The sequence below is a fragment of the Athene cunicularia genome, assembly GCF_003259725.1.
Source record: "Athene cunicularia isolate RWA chromosome 3 unlocalized genomic scaffold, athCun1 chr3_part1, whole genome shotgun sequence".
NCBI classification, from domain to species: Eukaryota; Metazoa; Chordata; class Aves; order Strigiformes; family Strigidae; genus Athene; species Athene cunicularia.
The window spans coordinates 94,333,559-94,353,273 of NW_020799097.1; the positions used below are offsets into that span (position 1 = coordinate 94,333,559).

General features: G+C 36.6%; 1 protein-coding gene across 2 annotated transcripts in view; it reads left to right on the top strand.

The window, feature by feature from the left end:
- BABAM2 (BRISC and BRCA1 A complex member 2) overlaps window positions 1–19,715 on the top strand; it is a 182,298-nt gene that overhangs the window by 41,106 nt on the left and 121,477 nt on the right. For both annotated transcript variants that reach the window (XR_003398138.1, XM_026846271.1), the window contains exons 4-5: window positions 7,741–7,935; window positions 13,161–13,235. Coding sequence is in view for 1 of the 2 variants with exons in the window: in XM_026846271.1 (XP_026702072.1) it covers window positions 7,741–7,935; window positions 13,161–13,235 (270 nt within the window). In the remaining variant the exon portion in view is untranslated. The remainder of the gene's footprint in view (window positions 1–7,740; window positions 7,936–13,160; window positions 13,236–19,715) is intronic.

The following is a 19,715-nucleotide window of genomic DNA, read 5'->3' on the forward strand; positions in this document are numbered from 1 at the left end:
GGTGGCCCATGAAGACTATAGCAAAGCAGGGACTGAAAACAGTTATCCCAGTTTCTAGACAAATACCGCAACTACTGGACCCATATCTCCTCTGTATTTATATGGAGCATAAATGCTGATATCACTGTATGATTTTTCTCATTTCAGGTAAAAACTTACATTGGTACTGATTTTAAGCCAATGTAGGATGCAAGTTTTGTGCATGTGGTGTGCAGAGATATAAACAAAATGCAAATCTGTACTTACATTATTCTTTATGATAATTCTGGATGAAAGATGCTATAGAAATGCATTACCACTGTTATGGGCTTGGGAGGTTTTGTTTACTGACATTTTCTCGTGAAAGTTAATTTCTTGCTTAGAAATATAAAAGTACACTAACTTAAAATAAGATCTTGCTGTTGTTTCCTGTAGTATAGCCAGGAAAAACAGTTACAATCTGTCTTCTTTAAAATCACTTTCCTGGAAGATATTCTGGCAACCTGGATATTTAAACACATTTCAAAGAAAAACAACTTCAGATCAATTAGAAATTGTTATCGTATTTTCTTTCTGATAGCATAGAATTATAGTTTGCTGCAGACATTGCCTGGAGTTATGAAATAAGCAATAACCTGTGAAGGAGGCTCTGAATGAGCTGCTTATGGAACACAAGGTGAATTATGTTCTGAAAAAGGGGGAATAGGTAATCACGAACAAAGAGTAGTTTGCATAGGTTCTTGATTAGCTTTCTGGAAGGATAAAGGAAAGACTGCAAAGCACAAAATGTTCCAGAACAAAACTTAAATGTGGTTTCTTTGCCAGAAGTTGAATAGTATGGCTACTTTGGAAAGCTAAATTCTGCATGTCTTTGCTAGTAGGGCTGAGAAGCTGCTTTGTGGGGGTTTTTCACTTGCCTCACCTCTAAGACGATCTCATTAAAACTGAGACTGTCTGGCTGCAAATTTTCTTTGTCTCTTTTTCAAATCCAGTTGGTGTCATTGCTATTCATTTAAATGAGTTACTGTTGAAATGGCTTAAATTGCACTCTGTGGGTGGCCTTATAATATCTTTACTCTGCCTCTTTATACACACTTTAAGTGAATTCATTTTCTCAGCTCTTCGGTCATGGCTGATGGTCCAAAAAACTTTCCTTATCAAACTACTGACTTGCTATGCAGTCAGCTCCTGTCAGGAGACAGGATCAAGAGACAGGGAATTCAAAGATTGACTTTGTACCCCAACAAAATATGTTGGGTTATACTTCTTAGTGAACATTATGCTCTTCGGTGAGCTTGTTTAAATTAATATCTGGCAGATTTGCAGAACAGATCTCCTGAATCACTTTGGATTTCTCCAATGTAGACACAGTTTAATGGATGCCTGTGGTCTACTAGTCTCTGTATAATAGCTTATTATTATTTTTCTATTTATATTGCCACAAGCATGAGGTGGAGGGCAAAGTTAATGGATGTACATGCCTTTGCTCTAAGGTCTAGATAACTATTTTCGCAAAGACCTTCTCCTGAAACTTAGTCCAATAATGAAAATGGTAGCAATTGCCAGGGAAGCTTCTGCCACAAAAGAATATTCAGTTTCCTTACGTTGAATTGCTTACTTGCAGATAAGTAAGTAGTTACTGGACATCTTCTTTATGACAGTAGCTACAACTGTGTGGGCGATAATGCCTCAGGAGTCTGGTCTTTATCATATGGAAGTTCTTGTTCCATTACTTTTCCTGTAGACCATTTTGAATGCATTCCCTAATTGGAAAAATGTAGATTAGCCAGTCATCACAGATGACATTACCAGGCTTTTGTGTCCACAAGAAAATACGTAGTCATCTTCTGATGCTACCAAACCTGCTACTAAACTAAACTCCTTAAGATGAGGTAATTTACCTTTTTGGAAAATGAAAGTTATACAAGTTGAGGTATGGCCAAGCCAAAAGTCAATTAAAAGGTTGAAATTAAGATCTGAAGTGTATTCTTGCTCCTAGTTTTAGTGGAGATTGTGGAGAGACATGCGAACAGTGTCTAGACAAAAGAGAATTGTTTAATTGAGCCTCCGAATGACAGGTAAGTTCTTCCATGATATCTGCTGAAAAAATTATAACATTAAAAATGGTCGTAACAAATCTGAGATGCATATAAGCTTTCATACAAGGTGAGTATGAATGCAGAACCAGTTGCAGATGCACAGTTTGAGTTGATTCATACTTGTATATTGTTGTACAGTGGGCCACTTTCAGTCTAGCTGGCAAACTTTGCAGTAACTTAGAGTTTGCACTGCAGAATTCACTTAAAGAGATATCTATTGGCAAATAAGACAAGGAATTGCATGCATGTCTGGATTTCTTTATTTTAAACGCATTAGTGATTGTTATGTAAAATTTGATTAACTCTCTGGAAAGTCTGCAGAAAGTCTCATTTCAAATTAAAAAAGATTTGAGTGAAATATGTAACTTGGTCTGTCAGTACGGTAGTCAGTATGCTCATTTTTTAATATAAAATTCATTTTAATTGCAATTTTGTAGCAATTTCAGATAAAAAAACTCCCTTCGGCATGCATGTGATTTGGTACAATGATGTGGATGTGTACATTTTGTAAGGGACAAAATTGAAGGTGATGGTGAGCAGAGCAGGAGATTTTGGTGGAAGCAACAAGTCTTTTGCTGTATAGATATTTACTGGTTATTTCTTTAATTGGGTTTTTCATACCTGCCAGGCTTCAACAGTCTGGCTGGAGAAAATGAGGTTGTGTGTGTTTTCATATTTCCAGGGTTTTTCTGAAGCTTTAACAGATAAAACAAATAATTTTGAAGTTGCATTCAGAGTTTAAATCTTCTGGATGATCTGAGTTTTGTGGCAAAACTTGGAGCCATGGAACACAGAAACACTGCAAGCTTGCTCTGTTCTTCTAATGTTTTAAATATTTTTAAATACTATTTCTTAAAAATCTGTATTGGCTAAGGTTGGAATGCTAAGGTTGGAATACAGCCTTCAGGCAAACAATCAGAAAATGAAGCGCACAGGCTACTACTACTCCCTTTTGCTCCAAAGCCTTTACTTTAAGATTTTGTTGATTAAAGCAGTCTCCAAAGTCTAATAGTTAATACAGTACTGCATTGCTAAATAAAATTTTATTGAGAAGATCCTTTAAAGAAGGAGGTCAATTTGCTGTTGCAGGGACACTACTCTCATTGACTAAAGTGACAAATCCTTGTGTGTTCTCTGAAGAATCATAATGCTGAAACTGTAGCAATTAAGACATTCTGCAAGGGAACAACTTGATAAACATAAAATTCTGCTTTAGTTAAGTTTCAACAGTGTATGTTACAGGTAGTTGCTTACTTTGTTTTCAAAAATGGAAGATTAAAGATGGTATGGTTTGAAACTGAGAGAACAATGTAGCATGTATTTTGACATACTGTTGAAATTGGTTCACAGTAAAATGGTTTTAAAGTATTTTCAGATTAATAAACCTAGTGCTTAAGTCAAATAAACAGCACTTAAGACATATAAAAAGAAATTTCATACATAAATATGTCATTGTATTCAGAAGTGTTGTGTTAAAATTTATTAATCTAGATCTGAAAAGAACAGCATTTCTGCAAAGTTAACAAAACAGCTAGAAATGTAATGGCCAGTTGCCAAGTAACAAGTACTACAATAGTATAATTCTAAAGTTTAAAATTAATGTTATTATAATCAGAACTTGTTACAGAAAATTTGTTTAACCACTGTATGTTTACTCTTTTCATCAGTGAGAATCTGTTGTAATTGATGTATGTACTAGGTGGGTAGTTGAATTTTTCTCCAGGTGATTTGTTTTTATAACCAGTTCATACTTTGAATCTTTAGTTACTGAATGAAAGGTACTTAGTAAGGATCCTACAGTCATATAATATATATTAATTCCTGCAGCTTTAAGGCAATACAGCATAAGCACTGTTTTGATGCAGTGTTCTTGAATTCTTTGAAGAGAGCAATACTCTAGCTCCATGCTGGACAAATGACAATGGATTTCCTCTTGTTCTTTTTTTGTTCTGTAGCATAATGTTATTTCAAAAACAAAAGGTTCGGTTGCATTTAGGTCAGTTATTAAAATATTGTTGGTCATTTCCTTTGACAGAACATTTCTATTGTGTTATACCAATGTCATTAGGAGGAAAGGTTATTCCCACTTGTCTGGCTGATATCAATACAAACTGGCATATTACATCCTCTGGCTTTCTGGAAGTGCTTCTTTTGAGCAGCAGCTTGGGAACAGGAAATTTAAGGTTATGCACAGTCTGGCTTCAGACTGCATGATACAAAATGTGTTTCCTAGAAGACACTGACAACCTGATAGATTTTTCTCTAGTATTTTATAGAATTGGATAAGTTTAAATAGGTTCAAGTTGATAATAAAGTTTTGCCAGCTGTAGATAGCAGACAAGGTAGAACAAGGCTTCTAGTCACTCTGTAGTGTGTATTTGAGGAACTAGTATGAACCATGCTATATCTCGCCCATTTCTCAATTACTCTGGAATGTAGTTTACCTTCAAAGATATGGCAATGGTAATACCCCCATTTTATTGTTATTGTCTAGGAGGAAAAAAAAAAGAGTACTTCAAGTCATGGTCAAGTGTGAAGTCTAGGAAACTGGTAGCTTCTAAAGGGAGAGGTTCAAGGATAGTATCTTAGCCGTTCTGAGCAGCCCTTTCTAACAGAATCATAGGGAGCAGGAGAACAGGAGTACAGTTTAATCCTGTAACTGTTCATTGAGCTGTTCGTTCATCTATGTAAAACAACGCAAATCGTGATCAGCAGTTATGTCCTGTTGTGTTTCTTAAGCTGAGCCTGTCAGTCTTGGGTGAATCTGTAAAATACCTGAATCAGGTCTTTTTCAAAACTATACTCTAGAGGTAAGTGTTCTCCTAAGTGCTCCATCCACACTCATAAGATTATAAGTTTTTCTGGTTTTATCAAAGCAAGAACAAGTCTGTGTTTCTTAAGAATGAGAGCACCACCTTCCAAAATTCTGTTTCTCCCAACCATTTTCACTGGACAGGAATATATGGTTTTCATCCTAATCACAGGAATGAGTGATGTGTAGACAATTAATGCAGCACTGCCAGCCATAGTCATCCAAAAATCATGAATCATGTTGCTGAAAGTCATGACAGTGGTCTAAAAACCATGTTTATGAGATATAAAATGGGTTGAATTTCTAAATTGTATTTCTTCTGGCTTTTCTCTTTTTTTTTTTTTTTTTTTTTTTTTTTTTTTTTTTTTTTCTCTGAATATAGGTAGTGCATACACAGATTTCTTTGCTCTCTTGTAGCGATTAACTTAAATGAAAAGGGGTGGAGGAGATGGGTAGAACGTAGCTGAGATTCTCTTAAAATTGATCCCCTCCAGGACTGGGGACTTCAGGAAAAACATGTGGTAAGATTTGAGATAAAATTGCTGTAGTAAACATTACTGATTTTTTTTTCTCAAAAAAAAGCAAGATTTTCAAGGAAGCAATACATATTTCATGTCACTTTCACTGACAAATTAGACTTGTATGTTTTAAGTGATGACGCTGAAAATGAGAAATTCCTTTTGATAACATCTTAATGTATATGACTTCAGAGAGAAACAAACATAAAGTTATGGAAAGAGAAATGCTGGAAGTATTAAGCCGTCATACACATATACTGAGGTCTGTATAAAACCATTCCAAAGAGACACATCATGAACTACAGTCATCAGAGATAAAAGTGATAAGCCTTTTTTATGGAAATAGCCACATATTTAGAGATTAGGCTACAAGCAGATTTCATTGAATAGCTGAAATTATGGTACTTGGTGAAGGACTTGTTAAGCTTTCTGTCTGCCTTTCCAGAGTATTAGAAGATAAAATTTCTATACAACTTGTTAATTTCTTTTCCGATCAGAACTATAGAGTCTCACCTTTGATAAGATCCTCTGTTTCAGTTTGAGGTTTTTGTAAACCTCTTCATAGAATCAAAAAATAGCAGATGTTGGAAAGAGCCTTTAGAGATCATCTAGTCCAGCCTCCCTGCCTGGGCAGGGTCAGAGGGCAGGCTGTCCAGGACCTTGTCCAGATGGGTTTTGAATACCTCGAAGGACAGAGACTCGACAACTTCTCTGTGCAACCTGTTCACTTGTATTTATTAGTTTCAGTGTTATACAAAATACGAATAGGTTGTATATTTTAGGGGACATGGTTTTTATCCAGCTTCATTCATTTACTTAACCTAGGTTATTTTTTTAATGTAATTTTTTTTAATGTGTTTGAATACAAGGCAGTCTTAAGATAGCTACTTCAAAGTACAGAAATATTTTCTGTCCTTTTATTGTAGCAAATGCCACATACCAAAGCAGTTTTTCCACTGAAGAGGTAAAAAAAGGCTAATGCTTTTTTTTTGTCCTCGCTGAAGAATGTAAATTATGCATATAATTTGTTTATGAATGTCTGCAACTTCCAGGACAAAAGCAACCATGCCATCTGTAACTACTTTGAATTCAGATACTGATAAGTATTTTTATTTGAAGCTACTATATTATATCTTCACTGAGTTGTAAATGCAGACATCTTTGCCAGCTCTAAGGATCTTAATGTTAACTGTACAGTCCATGCAGTTTAACATCCCGTTGCAGCTGGTTTGTTGTCATATGTCTATGTGTTATACAGAAATACAGTTTTAAGATTGCTCATATTCAAAGCTGACCAAAAGCTGCATGACTGTTAACATGCACTGAGCTTGTATCAAGAAGATCTGTTGAGGACCTAAATACAAAGCATATGAGGACCTAAGTACTTTTACATCAGAACTGTCTCATGTCTTGTCAGCATGGAGTGCAGAGTGAATCCTCATCTGCCTTTAACAAAGATCCATTTTAGGTCAACCAGGTGTAGACATGCAACACTGATCATGTTAGGTATGGTTGTAACCGAAAACCTTCCTGAATAAAATGTGCTGTGCATGGAAGGCTGGTCTAAGCCAATATTAGAGTAGTTAAACTGAGAGGTAAAATTGCTACTGTGCTACTGACACACTTATCTTCATTGTATAAAGATATTTATTTCTGTTAAATGTGTTTCTTTATATTCAGTCAACTTCTAATAAAAACTTCTGCCAGGCACATTGAAGAGACTTGTATATGTATGGCATCTGTTTTAAGGGGGTGAGTCAAGATAACTCTAGTGAAGAGACAGTCAAGGTGAAGTAAAGCTCAAGGTTGAGACAAGAGAAGAGAAGCCATTTGCTCCGTCACTGTTAATACTATAACTGCTATTTGAATAATGGAGCAGAATCGTTCCTGCAGTTGGTGTTAATTTGTCATATTCACTTGGCTGACTGCTTTTTGAGTCAGATACTATGCGGGGTTGTACTTACCTGATCCCCATATGTTTCGTATCAGTTTTAACTTTTTAAATTCAAACTTCTCAAGTTCTCAGATGCAACACGGTAATTTTAGGGAAGAATAGAATGGTAGTTTGGGCCTATCTGTGCCTGGTAGTAGCCCTGTTGTCAGTTTAGTGGTAGGTCCCTTTATGGACTCTTTTTTGACATTAAGGCTTGCTTTTGCTGTTTGACCTGGTTTTCTTCCAAAGCATGATACAACCTTTGCATTTAATATTATGGTTTAGCTTTGTCACAAAGTTTCCACATGTGTATGTGCCTGATATCAGTATGGAAGGGGAAGTGCTTGTCTTTCTATTTCTGTAAACAGTTTTGGTCTCTGTTCTTTTCTAATTCAACAGAATTTAGCTTCTTGGAATCCTTCAAACCCTGAATGCCTCCTGCTTGTTGTGAAAGAGCTTGTGCAGCAGTATCACCAATTTCAGTGCAGCCGATTACGTGAGAGCTCTCGTCTCATGTTTGAATATCAGACTTTACTTGAAGAGCCCCAGTATGGAGAAAACATGGAAATCTATGCTGGCAAAAAGAACAACTGGGTAAGATGTTAAGAATATTTCTGCTAAAATGCTTTTAATGATCCTTTCATTTTAATAAATACAGCTCTTGCCTTGGAAAAATTGAGTTGTTTCTGTGGATCTCCATGCTTTATTTCCAGTGGAGAGGATTTCTGTTTGACTGCAGCTCACTTTCTATGCCCCTTGTTCTGTACATTGCCATCATTCCACTACTGTGGTTGAACCAGATTTCCAGGTGAGTAACAGTTTTTCAACATGATGTTAATTCATCTGATCTATAGACAAAATCTTTTTAAGCTGTTGAAGAGCCCATGCAGTTTTTACAGGGCACAGTACAATGTTATGTGAAGTTTAAGTTAGCTCTGAAGATTTGAGAAGCAGAATAACAGTGTTGGTATGACACCCTGCTCAGGCAAATCAGCCTGCTTAGGGGCAGGATGTATTAGGGAATGGTTCCACATTACAGTTGAGTTGATTTAATTGGTAGCTGCAGCTGCCTATCTCTCTCTGACACTCGCCTAAGCTGAGGTGAGTTGTTTCAGGAACCTAAACTCAACTAAAACCAACTAATTTTCTGCAGAAGGACAGGAGAAGTTGAAATGGGCTAGAGCAGTGACTTTGCAGGACCGTCTTCATATGACAGTCAGACATTAAACTGGCTTATCCGTTTCCTGAATTTGTATCCTTTGCCTGGGAAATGTGCCATGCCGTGTAGAAGCACTGTATATATACAATCTTAGCCTTCTAAAATGAGGGTATTGGCAATGTAGACATTTTGGTTAGTGTGTGATTTGATTTTATAAATTTTTTTAAAACTGATCTCTGCCACAGAGTAAGCTTTGCAAAAATCAGATTTTTTTCCACTGGCAATATGTCTATCATGGGAAGTTTGGAGTAAGATATATCAGGAAATATCTAATTATATTTATGCAGAATGTGTTTCCCTCTTGCTTTCAGCAATAGCATACTCAAGATATACTGGCCTTCAGAAGAAGTATCTTCTGAAATAGATGCAGTCTGAACATCAATAAAAATTCAGCATTTCTGTTATCAGGGCCTAGAATTCAGGTTTATGTTACTTTAATCATCCTTAAATTACTGGTGACATAAGGATGTTTACAACTTACAGCACTTATATTCATCTGTTTCTATTTTCTTAAGTCATCTAGGCTTTTTTATTTTAAACCAACTAAAATTTTCTTTATCAGAGAATTTCAGATCTCTTTTTTAATGTTTATATATAGGAATATTTCACTGAAATTAATTTGTTCTTAAATGTTATTCTCTATAGCTCACATAACTAACTTGCCACATCTGAAAATACACTGGTTTATTAAAAGGATATTGTACTGAGATTTTCTCATTATTTTTGGCAGCTGCCAAAATTCTAGTCAAGGTTGTAGAAAACTAGAGCTTTTTTTCCTTCTCTTTTTTTTTTTTTGTAGGAAAGCCATATCTACTCAAGCCTTTTGAATTTTTCCTTAGTCTTTGGTGACTGAATAAAGAACTTTCTTTTTTTTTTTGGCATTTGAAATGCTGTCTTCGCTAAAAATATTCCAATAAACTAAAAATTAAATACATTTTGAGACAAATCCTTCTAATCATTGCTGAGCTGTTTGAGGTTTCTGTAGCATGTGCTTTGTTTTTAAAGTTTACATTGTCTCTCAAGAAGACCCTGAGAGTCTTGTTTGGAGATTCTGTGAACCTGATCCCTACATGATATGGTCTTGTTTGTGAGTGTCCTAAAACTCAAAGCTATGAAACTAACTTGTGTCATTCTCCTTCCTGTCCTTTACAACTGTCTTGTTGGTCTTGGTGATCAGCAGAATAGGAGTGTTTATCTGAAAAGCAAGAGGTAAACTCTTGCCTCCTCTGCCTAGAAAACATTGAAATTCATGTTGTTGCTGTCTCTCAGGAATCGATAGTAGCTCAGCAGACTTCCGAAATAATCATCTATGAATGAACCTTGCACAATGTTATGAAAGCAATCATCTTAAGTGCTTGAGTTAAAAAACTTTGAAGAGGAGGCCTGAATTCAATGCTGTGTCCCAAAATTTGCTTTTATACCTCTGTTCCAATATGTCCAATTTCCTGAAGTGATCTCCAAGATCTGTGACAAGTAGACAAACCTTTATCTAGCTTAGTAGCTGCATGTTGGCAGAGTACCAGCTGATACAGATGCCCATTAACTATGTAATCTCTCTGCTGTGGCCAGAAATTCATCTGCTCAACCTGCTGCCTGTGACCAGCAGGTTGGAGTTGGGTAGGCGAGCACCATGGACAGGGCCTGCTCCCTGCCCATCCAGAACACTTTTAGAAGTAATACTTTGCAAAATAATCTAGATTGAATGACATAAAAGATCTAGACTGCAAGTCCTTATTTACTTCCACATCTTGGAGCAGCTGATGTTTTGATCAGAGGCCATTTTGTTCAGTGACCATCCCAGTTCATTAGACTTGGTATTTTACCAGAAATAATTTTCTGGGTTTTGTGGCAAATGTTGTATGGCATCTTTTTGGAAGTTAAGTCCAGACAAGAAGCACTGTCTATAATATCCATTTCACTCTGAATAAAAAGCAAGTGCCCTGACTGTCATGGCATATTACACATGCACAAAAGTCAGTGATTTTTCTGCATACGTAAGTAATGAAGCATCAGAAAGTTGGCATCTATGAGTAGTGTCATCAGGAAGGGTTTCAGAGCCTGGATTTAATGTAATATATGCTTACTTCTTGTTGCGTAGCGTTTCTATGTACAATTGCTTTGCCTCTATTGTGTGACTACCAGGGACAAATTTTAAGGGCAATTCTGAGCTAGCTGGCAGCAGGGTGGATTACAACTTAACATCACACAAACCTTTTGGCAAATGATAAAACTGGCAAGGTAGAATTGGAAAGATTTTGGATGCATTCAAGATCTTGTTTTTTCTTGTTTAGTGACTGGAAGGTAGAATGAGTTATCTCTAGTTCATGCCTGATACACAGATTAAGAAACAAATTTGCACCGATATTAGCATTGCTTAATGTACATCTGCCTAACACAGCATCTTTGTCTGTATGTACTTAGTTGCTTGGGATGAAATCTTTGCTTACTTTAGGCATAAAATTAATTGAAGGAATCCAGTTCTGTAGAAATTTTTTTCCTTCTCAATTTTATTTCATGTCAGTAGCACAGAAAAACATGCTTAGCAAACAGTCATTTATATTCCTCAGCTACCCTGCTTAGCAGCTTACCTTTCATTTCGGAAAGCCAGTTTCCATTGACTTAGATCTCCAGTACATTCTCAGGGAGGCTTGTGCATCTACAAGCTTGCTTCTGTCAGTATTTTTGTCAGCCAGTTCCTTTCTGAATCAATATGCACAGCAGTTGGTGTGGTCCATCACTACGGAGGCTTGTGGTCCAGTGGTATATGGCCAGTGACAACCTCTATGTTTTCTCTTATGCTGAGCTCAAAGCAAATTGTGGATTAGCACACCTAATTAAGAGGGGAGGCAAACGTACTGACTGTTTTGCAAAGGCATATGGCAAATTTTCAGTATCAGTACAGGTGTTAAAAGACTTGGAATGCACTTCTCTTGAAGAGTTGTTGTAGCCTTTGACAAGCTGTCCCTATTGCTGTGTAGAGTTCTTGTGAAAACATCCATTAAACATAGTAAACAGTGGCCCAAAAGGCATCCCTTTGACATTTGTGGGGTTTATAAGCCCTTGAGTATTGAGGGTGACTGAGCACTGGCACAGATTGCCCAGAGAGATTGTGGGATCTACTTGGAGATATTAAGAAGCTGACTGGGCATGGTCTCAGGCAACCTGTTTGTTCTCAAGATCCTCTACATCTCTTCCATAGGTCACTACTGCATTTTACAGAAAGGATGCTTCCATTATTTCAGATGTACTGCAGGCTTTTACTTAGCACAAGGTATAGCTGTATACACAATAAATATGATCCTGTTTCATTAAATCTAGTGTAGTATTTACATTGACCCTTTTAATGAGAATTGCAGTATACACATTCACCATAGGTGGATGTGCACTTTGTTAAAATTTGTATATTGTACATTTCTTGTTTAAAAGTATTTTTCTTCTCACTTTGGCTGTGCAAAACATTTAAAATAGTAAAATGAAAATAAGGTGCAGATAACTGTGTTCAGGGAATAGTGAAGTACCACATATGTGTTACTGTGGGAGAATGAATACTGTATATTCACACAGCTTTGATTTGTCCCCTTGCCTGTTAAAATGACATACTGTTTTTTAAAAATTGGATGTCATCACTTAACTAAGTAGTGTATATATGCAAATAATGGGCAGTGTTAAAACAAATGCTGCTACCTTGTCTCAAGATGTCCTAATTTTTTGTACTCAACTGATAAAATTACTGTTTAATGCTTTTTCTACCGCTAATTCAACATTACAAATATAACTGCTGTATAGCTACTTTATTTAATTAAAAAATAGGGATGACAAAATATTAATATGTAGGAAATCAGGCAAGCATTTGTTTTTCAAAAAGAGACAACTTCATTGCTTCATAACCAGGTGGACAAAGTCTAGCTTTGAGGAAGTGTATGAAACAGAAAGGAAATCCTTTCCATTTCCTTTGCATACACTTTATGCATAAAAAAGAGCAATGTGGAGGGGACGCTTGGCAAATTTTCAATAAACTGTTGTCTAGGTGTTAAGAGTCACATAATTTGGAAAATTAATTATATAAAACCTACTTCAGTTCTTTGTTTATTCAGAGGACACTTTTGATATATTCTCAACTTAATCAATGCATATTCTCTTATCTGTACGTGCAGTGTTTGTGAAGATGCCTCTATTTTATCTATAAGCTCTTATAAATTCACCAGGTTTTTAGCTTTACTGTCAGACCATTTCTGCATCTCACCAGACCTTTGTCCGGAAATCAGTACAGCCAAGATACATCTATATTTAGGGCCTAACAAATATAGTCTGATTTTTGTCATGCACATTGTTGGATTCTGACTACCTTCTGCTGTTGACTTACTGGCAGTGATGTTTTACGGTTTTTAAGGTATTTTCTCCTGTAACATCTGTGAATTCTGTAAATTATTTTTTTTTCCTCTTCAGTAATTCCATTGAGAAATGTTGTTTTAAATCTCAACCCTTCTGTTTGGTATAAGCTCTTACACATTTTTCTGGTTAATATTTCATCCTCAGCACGTTCAATTTCTGTTTCTGCTTTAGACACCAGGTCTCATTAGTGTTACCTTTTTTTCCACAGACTGGAGAATTCTCAGCTCGCTTCCTCTTGAAGTTGCCTGTAGATTTCAGCAACATTCCTACATACCTTCTCAAGGTAAAATGAATGTCTAAGTTGACATTATTTGTGAGAGAGTATGAATTATTGAAATGTTCTTAGTAACTATTTTGACTTTCCTGCCCTTCTCCTTTCCAAAAGTTTGAAAGTCCATGATTTCTGGACCTGATTGGATTATGTTTTGGAAGGTGATATGCTGTTGTTTTGCATGCTTTTTTACCAGGTAGTGAATATACACCTAATACTGATGACACAAACTGAAAGTTTTGATTGTTTCTTTGATTTGTTGTTTACAATGAACACTAATTTGACCAGATTCTTTAGAAAGGAGGACTATAGAGTATTGATGTGAATTGAAAAAAAGTATTTCTCTCTTTGCTAAGAGGAAAAAAACAAAAAAACCTTGTGAGAAACTACCAACATGGAATAATTTGAAATGAGTGTTTTTCACAGCAGGACACACTTTTAAGCAGTTGCTGTGGAAGCCCATCATAAGGTTAATGTTACTATATTCAGAGAATGCAGTGAGAGACCTGGGTTCCCTCTGTCAATCAATACTCTCAGAATGAAGTGCTAGAAAACTTCTACTGCAGACAAGAATTGCATCAGGTGATGTTACCGACACCCATCTTTCCTTTAAACTGCATATCTGCCTCCTTACTCAGCTTTTTACTTTTAAATATTTGGAAAGACGAACAGCTACTTAATGTTTAGCAGCTAATGTGTTGAGATGAAAATACCAATGTAGATCCCATTACCTCCTCTTCATCTTATTGTTAGAGCTATCATCAGCTATTGTTAGATCAAAATTGCAAGTGTGACTCTTCAGTGTTTCTCCAAATAAGATGTCTTGAGTTAAGAACCAAGAAAATAAAGGCAGGCACAACTACAATCTGCCTGAAATTTTTGGTCGTAGTCTGAGATAGGTACCCTGTGATCTCTCTACCTTCTGTAGACTGCTGTTTGAATAATGAGCCACTCCTAACTTTCTCAAAAGCATCCAGATATTTTCAGTTTGTTCCTGTGTTCACTGTAGCAGCCCTTCTCCCAGCTGCTGCCTTTCATCCGGGCCTTTTCTTCTCACTTAATGGGAACAATTCCAATCAGATGAAGAGGGTTGGCAAAGGCCTTTTTAGGAAAGATGGCACTGAGAAGAGTATGCCTCAGTAGGTCACCTGGACTGCGGGATAGCTGTGATTTGCTTCTGAAAGACTCTGTAGAAAGATGGAGAACATCTTAACATGAAGTATACTGTCTGCTCTTGCCAGAACTCCAAGTGCTGTATTTTCCAGGAACAATTTTAAATTAGTTAAGAGTTTCAGGACAAGTGCATAACCAGTATGTTCAACAGCTTCAGTCACGAGGCTGACTTATACCTCTGTTTAGCCTCTGGGGAAACTGCATGACTTGGAGGTTAGAAGCTGGTGTATGACTTATGTAAGTAACTGTCATCATGTGGGAACCCTGTGATAGAAAAAGACTCGACTTCTGTTTCTAAAGAGTAACGTTTTAATGCATGAGACCATACTTCTTACTGTAATTCCCTATCACACTCACCAAACATCTTCCACCTGCTCTAAACAAGGTTGGTATATTGTGGATAAATCATTGGTGCTCCACAACTGCTTCCTGGAGTCTTGTTCACCCCAAGTGATTCATTAGTCTGAAGGAAAACCTGTATTTATTTTGTGTGCATATATAGATTGTGTGCTGTGAAGAGACATGCACAGAAGGTAGCAGAATCAGTTTCCCAGTCTCCCTTTATTTTGACATTTCTAAAAACTTACTGTCATACTGGGTTTTTAAAATTAATGTATTTTTGTATGTAATAGCCTGGATTTTTAGGACAGCAGATCCTTCTGATGGACAACGTACTGATGAAATCCTTGGCTTTCTTAGGCAGACTTCTGCTATGCAAACTGACAGGTTAACTGTCTGTGGTAGGAATGTGATACATAGTCTGGATGAGTAGCCACAGGAGGAGAAATATTCTTTTATTCCGGTAGTGTTTGTTGACAGAAGAAGTATGGTTTGACTCAGGCTCCAGCATGGACTGTGACAGAGTAGCACACATGGATCTTTTGCCTCTGCTGCCTTTGGCTTCTTATATTCTGACATTATCAGCTATATGAATGTTGTGTCATATGACAACAATATAAAGGCAGGTAGAATTGGAACTAGTTTGCTGTGGTTGAAGTAATTATGCTCTGACTACTCCAAATTCGTAAAGCTATTTAAACAAAATCAGATTTTTTTAAGCTGTCTGTGTCTGTCTTATTTCTTTCCTTTATTTTGGATGAAACTTTTGACATAAATAGATCTTTGATTTGTTACAATAAAATAGGTGTTTATTTTCCATTGTGTCTGCCAGTTACGTTGAATTCAGTGCTACCTGCTGGATTACGGTACATGATAGAGCATCTATTGATGCTCTGGAAATAATTGTTGATATATTATCCTGAAAGGTGGAAGAGCAGTCAGTAATTGAAAGATGTTAGTACATTAACAGCTTAATGTTTAACTGCAGAATTTAATGTGTTTGAATTATGTTCTAGTCTGTAGCCAGTCTTAAAGTGTACTGTACCTTCTCTGTAATGATTTGAAAAGTTCAAACCTGTGTTATATTTTCTCTGCAATCTTCTTTTTTGATATTTAATTAATACTACTTGCATTAAAATCCGGTGAAATATTTAAAGCCATTATTTTTGCCTCACCAATCACTCCTAGTATCCCAATGATATGTAATGCTGTCCTGAAATTTTTATTGATGTTAGTAGGTAATCACACCACAAGTGTGACTAAAGCTTTGTATAGTAAGCCAATATTCAGGTTTGAGGCAGTCTGTAGTGTTACAGAATCTTTGGAGGTGTTGGGAATACAGTTGGGAATTGTAAGATCTTACTCTGTCAACTTTGTACTGATGATGGTGAGAATATCCTCCTTTCCCTATAAAGAATACAAATTTGAAGGCGTAGTGTAAGTTGGGTTGTTGTGGACTGGAGAGATGTATTTACGAGGTTATTTTAAAGGTATTCGCTGCACGAAACTTAAAATTCAGTTCAAGTGTGTGTGCATTTTAAGGAGAATAGCTGAGTATATGAAGAAGAGTGAGAATGATTAAAATAGCAATGCAGAGTACACTCTCTTCCTTTAAATTCTAAAATTCTAGTATAAGTTTTTCAGTTATTATTTATTTGGAAGCATAACACCCCTTGTAATGGCTGCAGCAGATAATATTTTTTTTATAAGTTCTTTTGGTGAAGTTATACTTTAATACAAAGGTTTTGAATTGAAAGTGGGCCTTTGTATGCACTTTTACATTGTTCTTTTTTATGCAAACCCATTTGACATAAATGAAAATTTTAAGTGTTGAAACAACTGCAGAATCAAGCTGGTAGCTCAAACTACTGCAAGGTTCATTATTGGCAAGTCTTTCATTAAGGTTCTCTTATTTGGCAGGAACGTGGCTTTGGCTCAGGAAGATGCTTACATCAGTATCTGTACTGTTATACTTTCCCTTATCCTTTTTTGCAGTTGGATTTCTAATCAGCATGTTAATTTTGGGTGAAATTCTTTACTGTTTGTTGCAACATTTTAGATTTTCACTACAGTACTTTATAAATGGAAGTATTCACTGTACATACTGGTTTTGAGGGTCAATCTGTAGTTCATATTTCACAGAATCATCTAGGTTGGAAAATACCTTGAAGATCACCTAGTCCAACCATTGGCCTAACACTGACCATTCTCAACTACACCAGATCCCTCAGCGCTATGTCAACCCAACTCTTAAACACCTCCAGGGATGAGGACTCCACCACCTCCCTGGGCAGCCCATTCCAACGCCCAACAACCCTTTCTGTAAAGAAATGCTTCCTAATATCTGGTGTAAACCTTTCCTGGTGTAACTCGAGGCCATTCCCTCTTCTCCTAACGCTTATTACTTGGTTAAAGAGACTCATCCCCAGCTCTCTGCACCCTCCTATCAGGTAGCTGTAGAGGGCGATGAGGTCTCCCCTCAGCCTCCTCTTCTCCAGACTAAACACCCCCAGTTCCCTCAGCCGCTCCCCGTACGACCTGTGCTCCAGACCCTGCACCAGCTCCGTTGCCCTTCTCTGGACACGCTCGAGTCATTCAATGTCCTTTTTGTAGTGAGGGGCCCAAAACTGAACACAGGAATCGAGGGGCGGCCTCACCAGTGCCGAGTACAGGGGTAAGATCCCTTCCCTGTCCCTGCTGGCCACGCTATTGCTGACACAAGCCAGGATGCCATTGGCCTTCTTGGCCCCCTGGGCACACTGCTGGCTCCTGTTCAGTCAGCTATCAGTCAACACCCCCAAGTCCCTCTCTGACTGGAAATCATATTTCTGCCACTTTACAAATACTACATATGCTATAGTAATACTGAAGGTGATAGACTTAGCATCTAAAATACCTCATCCAAATTTTGTTTCATTTTTTGTAATTTTGGTCAGCTACAGGGAAATGTGTTATCATAATGACAATTCATTAAATATCCAGCTCAGTAATTTACAAATTTTACTGGATTATGTGACTGTAGTATGATTGCACAGTATGAGTGAACTTGGAGTATGTTGCCAGTGATGCTGTTGAAAACAAGACATTTAGGTATTTTATTTCCATGGTTTTTGAGGTTTTGGCTAAGGTGTGCTCTGATTGCCACCACCTTCTTTTATGTAATTTTTAAAGCTTTCATTTCCTATTCTTATGTACCTGCTGCTTGTGCCCTGCTGACTAGTTTATAGCTGGACCAATTTAGCTATGACACTGTGACCAGCAGCCTTCCAATAATTTCTTACTATTCAAGTAGAAAGGAAATAATGCAAAGCAGACCTAATTTCTTTTTGTATAAGATTTTTTAAATCTTTAAACCTGTTTTTTTCTGACGAGATTTTTTGTGATGACCATTGTATTTAATGCATATCTTTCAGAACTGAAACAAATAACAGACATTGTCTAGACACATTGCCAGGGGCCAAACAGTTGTGTGTAAGACTGTCAATGGAAAAGGTTTATCCTCGAGTTCAAATTGAAAGATAAGAACACATTTGTGTTTTTCCTTACTGTGATTTCATCATTTGGAAGTCTGTTAAAAGATTTCAGTGCAACTTTTGTTTACAACATAGACCAAATTCCAAGTACTGTGAAAAGACTGCAATACTTGTGGATGCTTGAGTAATCAACTATAGTAGACAATAAAAGTTAAGTGTAATAGGCAAGGTCATATGAGATTTTTTTTCTAGGCCATTTTCTTTACTATTGTGATTTGGCAGTTTGATTTATTTGACAGCATTTAAGGTTTGTGTTAAATTGCTGGAAACACCAAAACACAAATAAGCTTGTATAAAAACTAGTACCTCTGCTGTTTAACTCAAAAATTTAAGCTAAGTATTCTGAAAAAGTATAATATTTTCTTTTGCTTTTAAACTTCATTTGATTTTGTTGGTAGCTGGCTAACTAAAACCTGATGTGTAGTGTCTTAAGGTCACAAAGTCAATGGTAAGAAGGAATTAGAGTCCAGATCTGACTTGATCTTCTTAACTAGACTATTTTACACTATGCTGGGCAGCCACCTCTCAAAAGAATGTAGAGAGAGCATTATGCAGTATATACTATTTGACTGTCTTCCCATGATGTATATGTCTTCTGTATTGGGTGGAACAATGGACCTGTACATCTTATGAAGCTTGTCATGTCTGTGGTGCCAGCAGTCATTTTACCTCTTACAAACAGGAAAGCTGGCAATTACTAAGATGTGTAGGTAATCCTGAAGTAATATATAGTTCTCATAATTCACAATATTTTGACCATGCTTTCCACAGAGATCTTTTAAACTAATATATAATTGCTATTAATCTTATACTACTTCAGACTTTGTGAGAGAGGCATAAATTTAACTTCCTGAATTGTATTCCATAATGTATTCCTTATCTTGAGATATATGTAAGCATTTGGAGCAAACAGTTTAAATTTAAAAGTAGATGTCAGTATGATATTCACTAGATTGCTTACTGTACCAGCACTTAATTACTTAAACAGAATATGGAATCGTCAAAGATTGTCTAGGTCTCTTCTGTTAATGAAGGCAAACTTTATAACATGCAATTATAATGAACCATTGAGATTTTAGATTAGAAGTGGGTCTGTGCAAGTTAGTACCGGCAACGTTCGAAACAGAATAGTTTGTAGTAGCTGAAGCCAGTAAATCGTACGATCTAGAGGCCATGAAAATAAATGTAACCTGTGTGTGCAGAAGACATTTATCAAGAAGAGATGTCACCTTCTGTTTTACCAGCGTCCAGAAATCTGTGGTTTGCTTTTACTGTCCACTTTTTCATCAAAAAGTGCTACATGAAGTACAATTGAGGAACTGTTCCTTTTATTCAATATGCTGGCCAGTGTCAGCATAGCAGCCTGTTGCCAGAAGCATTCAAACTCCAAGCAGGGGAGCTTTCATAATGAGGCCAAAAATTAAAAAAAAAAAAAAAAAAAAAAAGG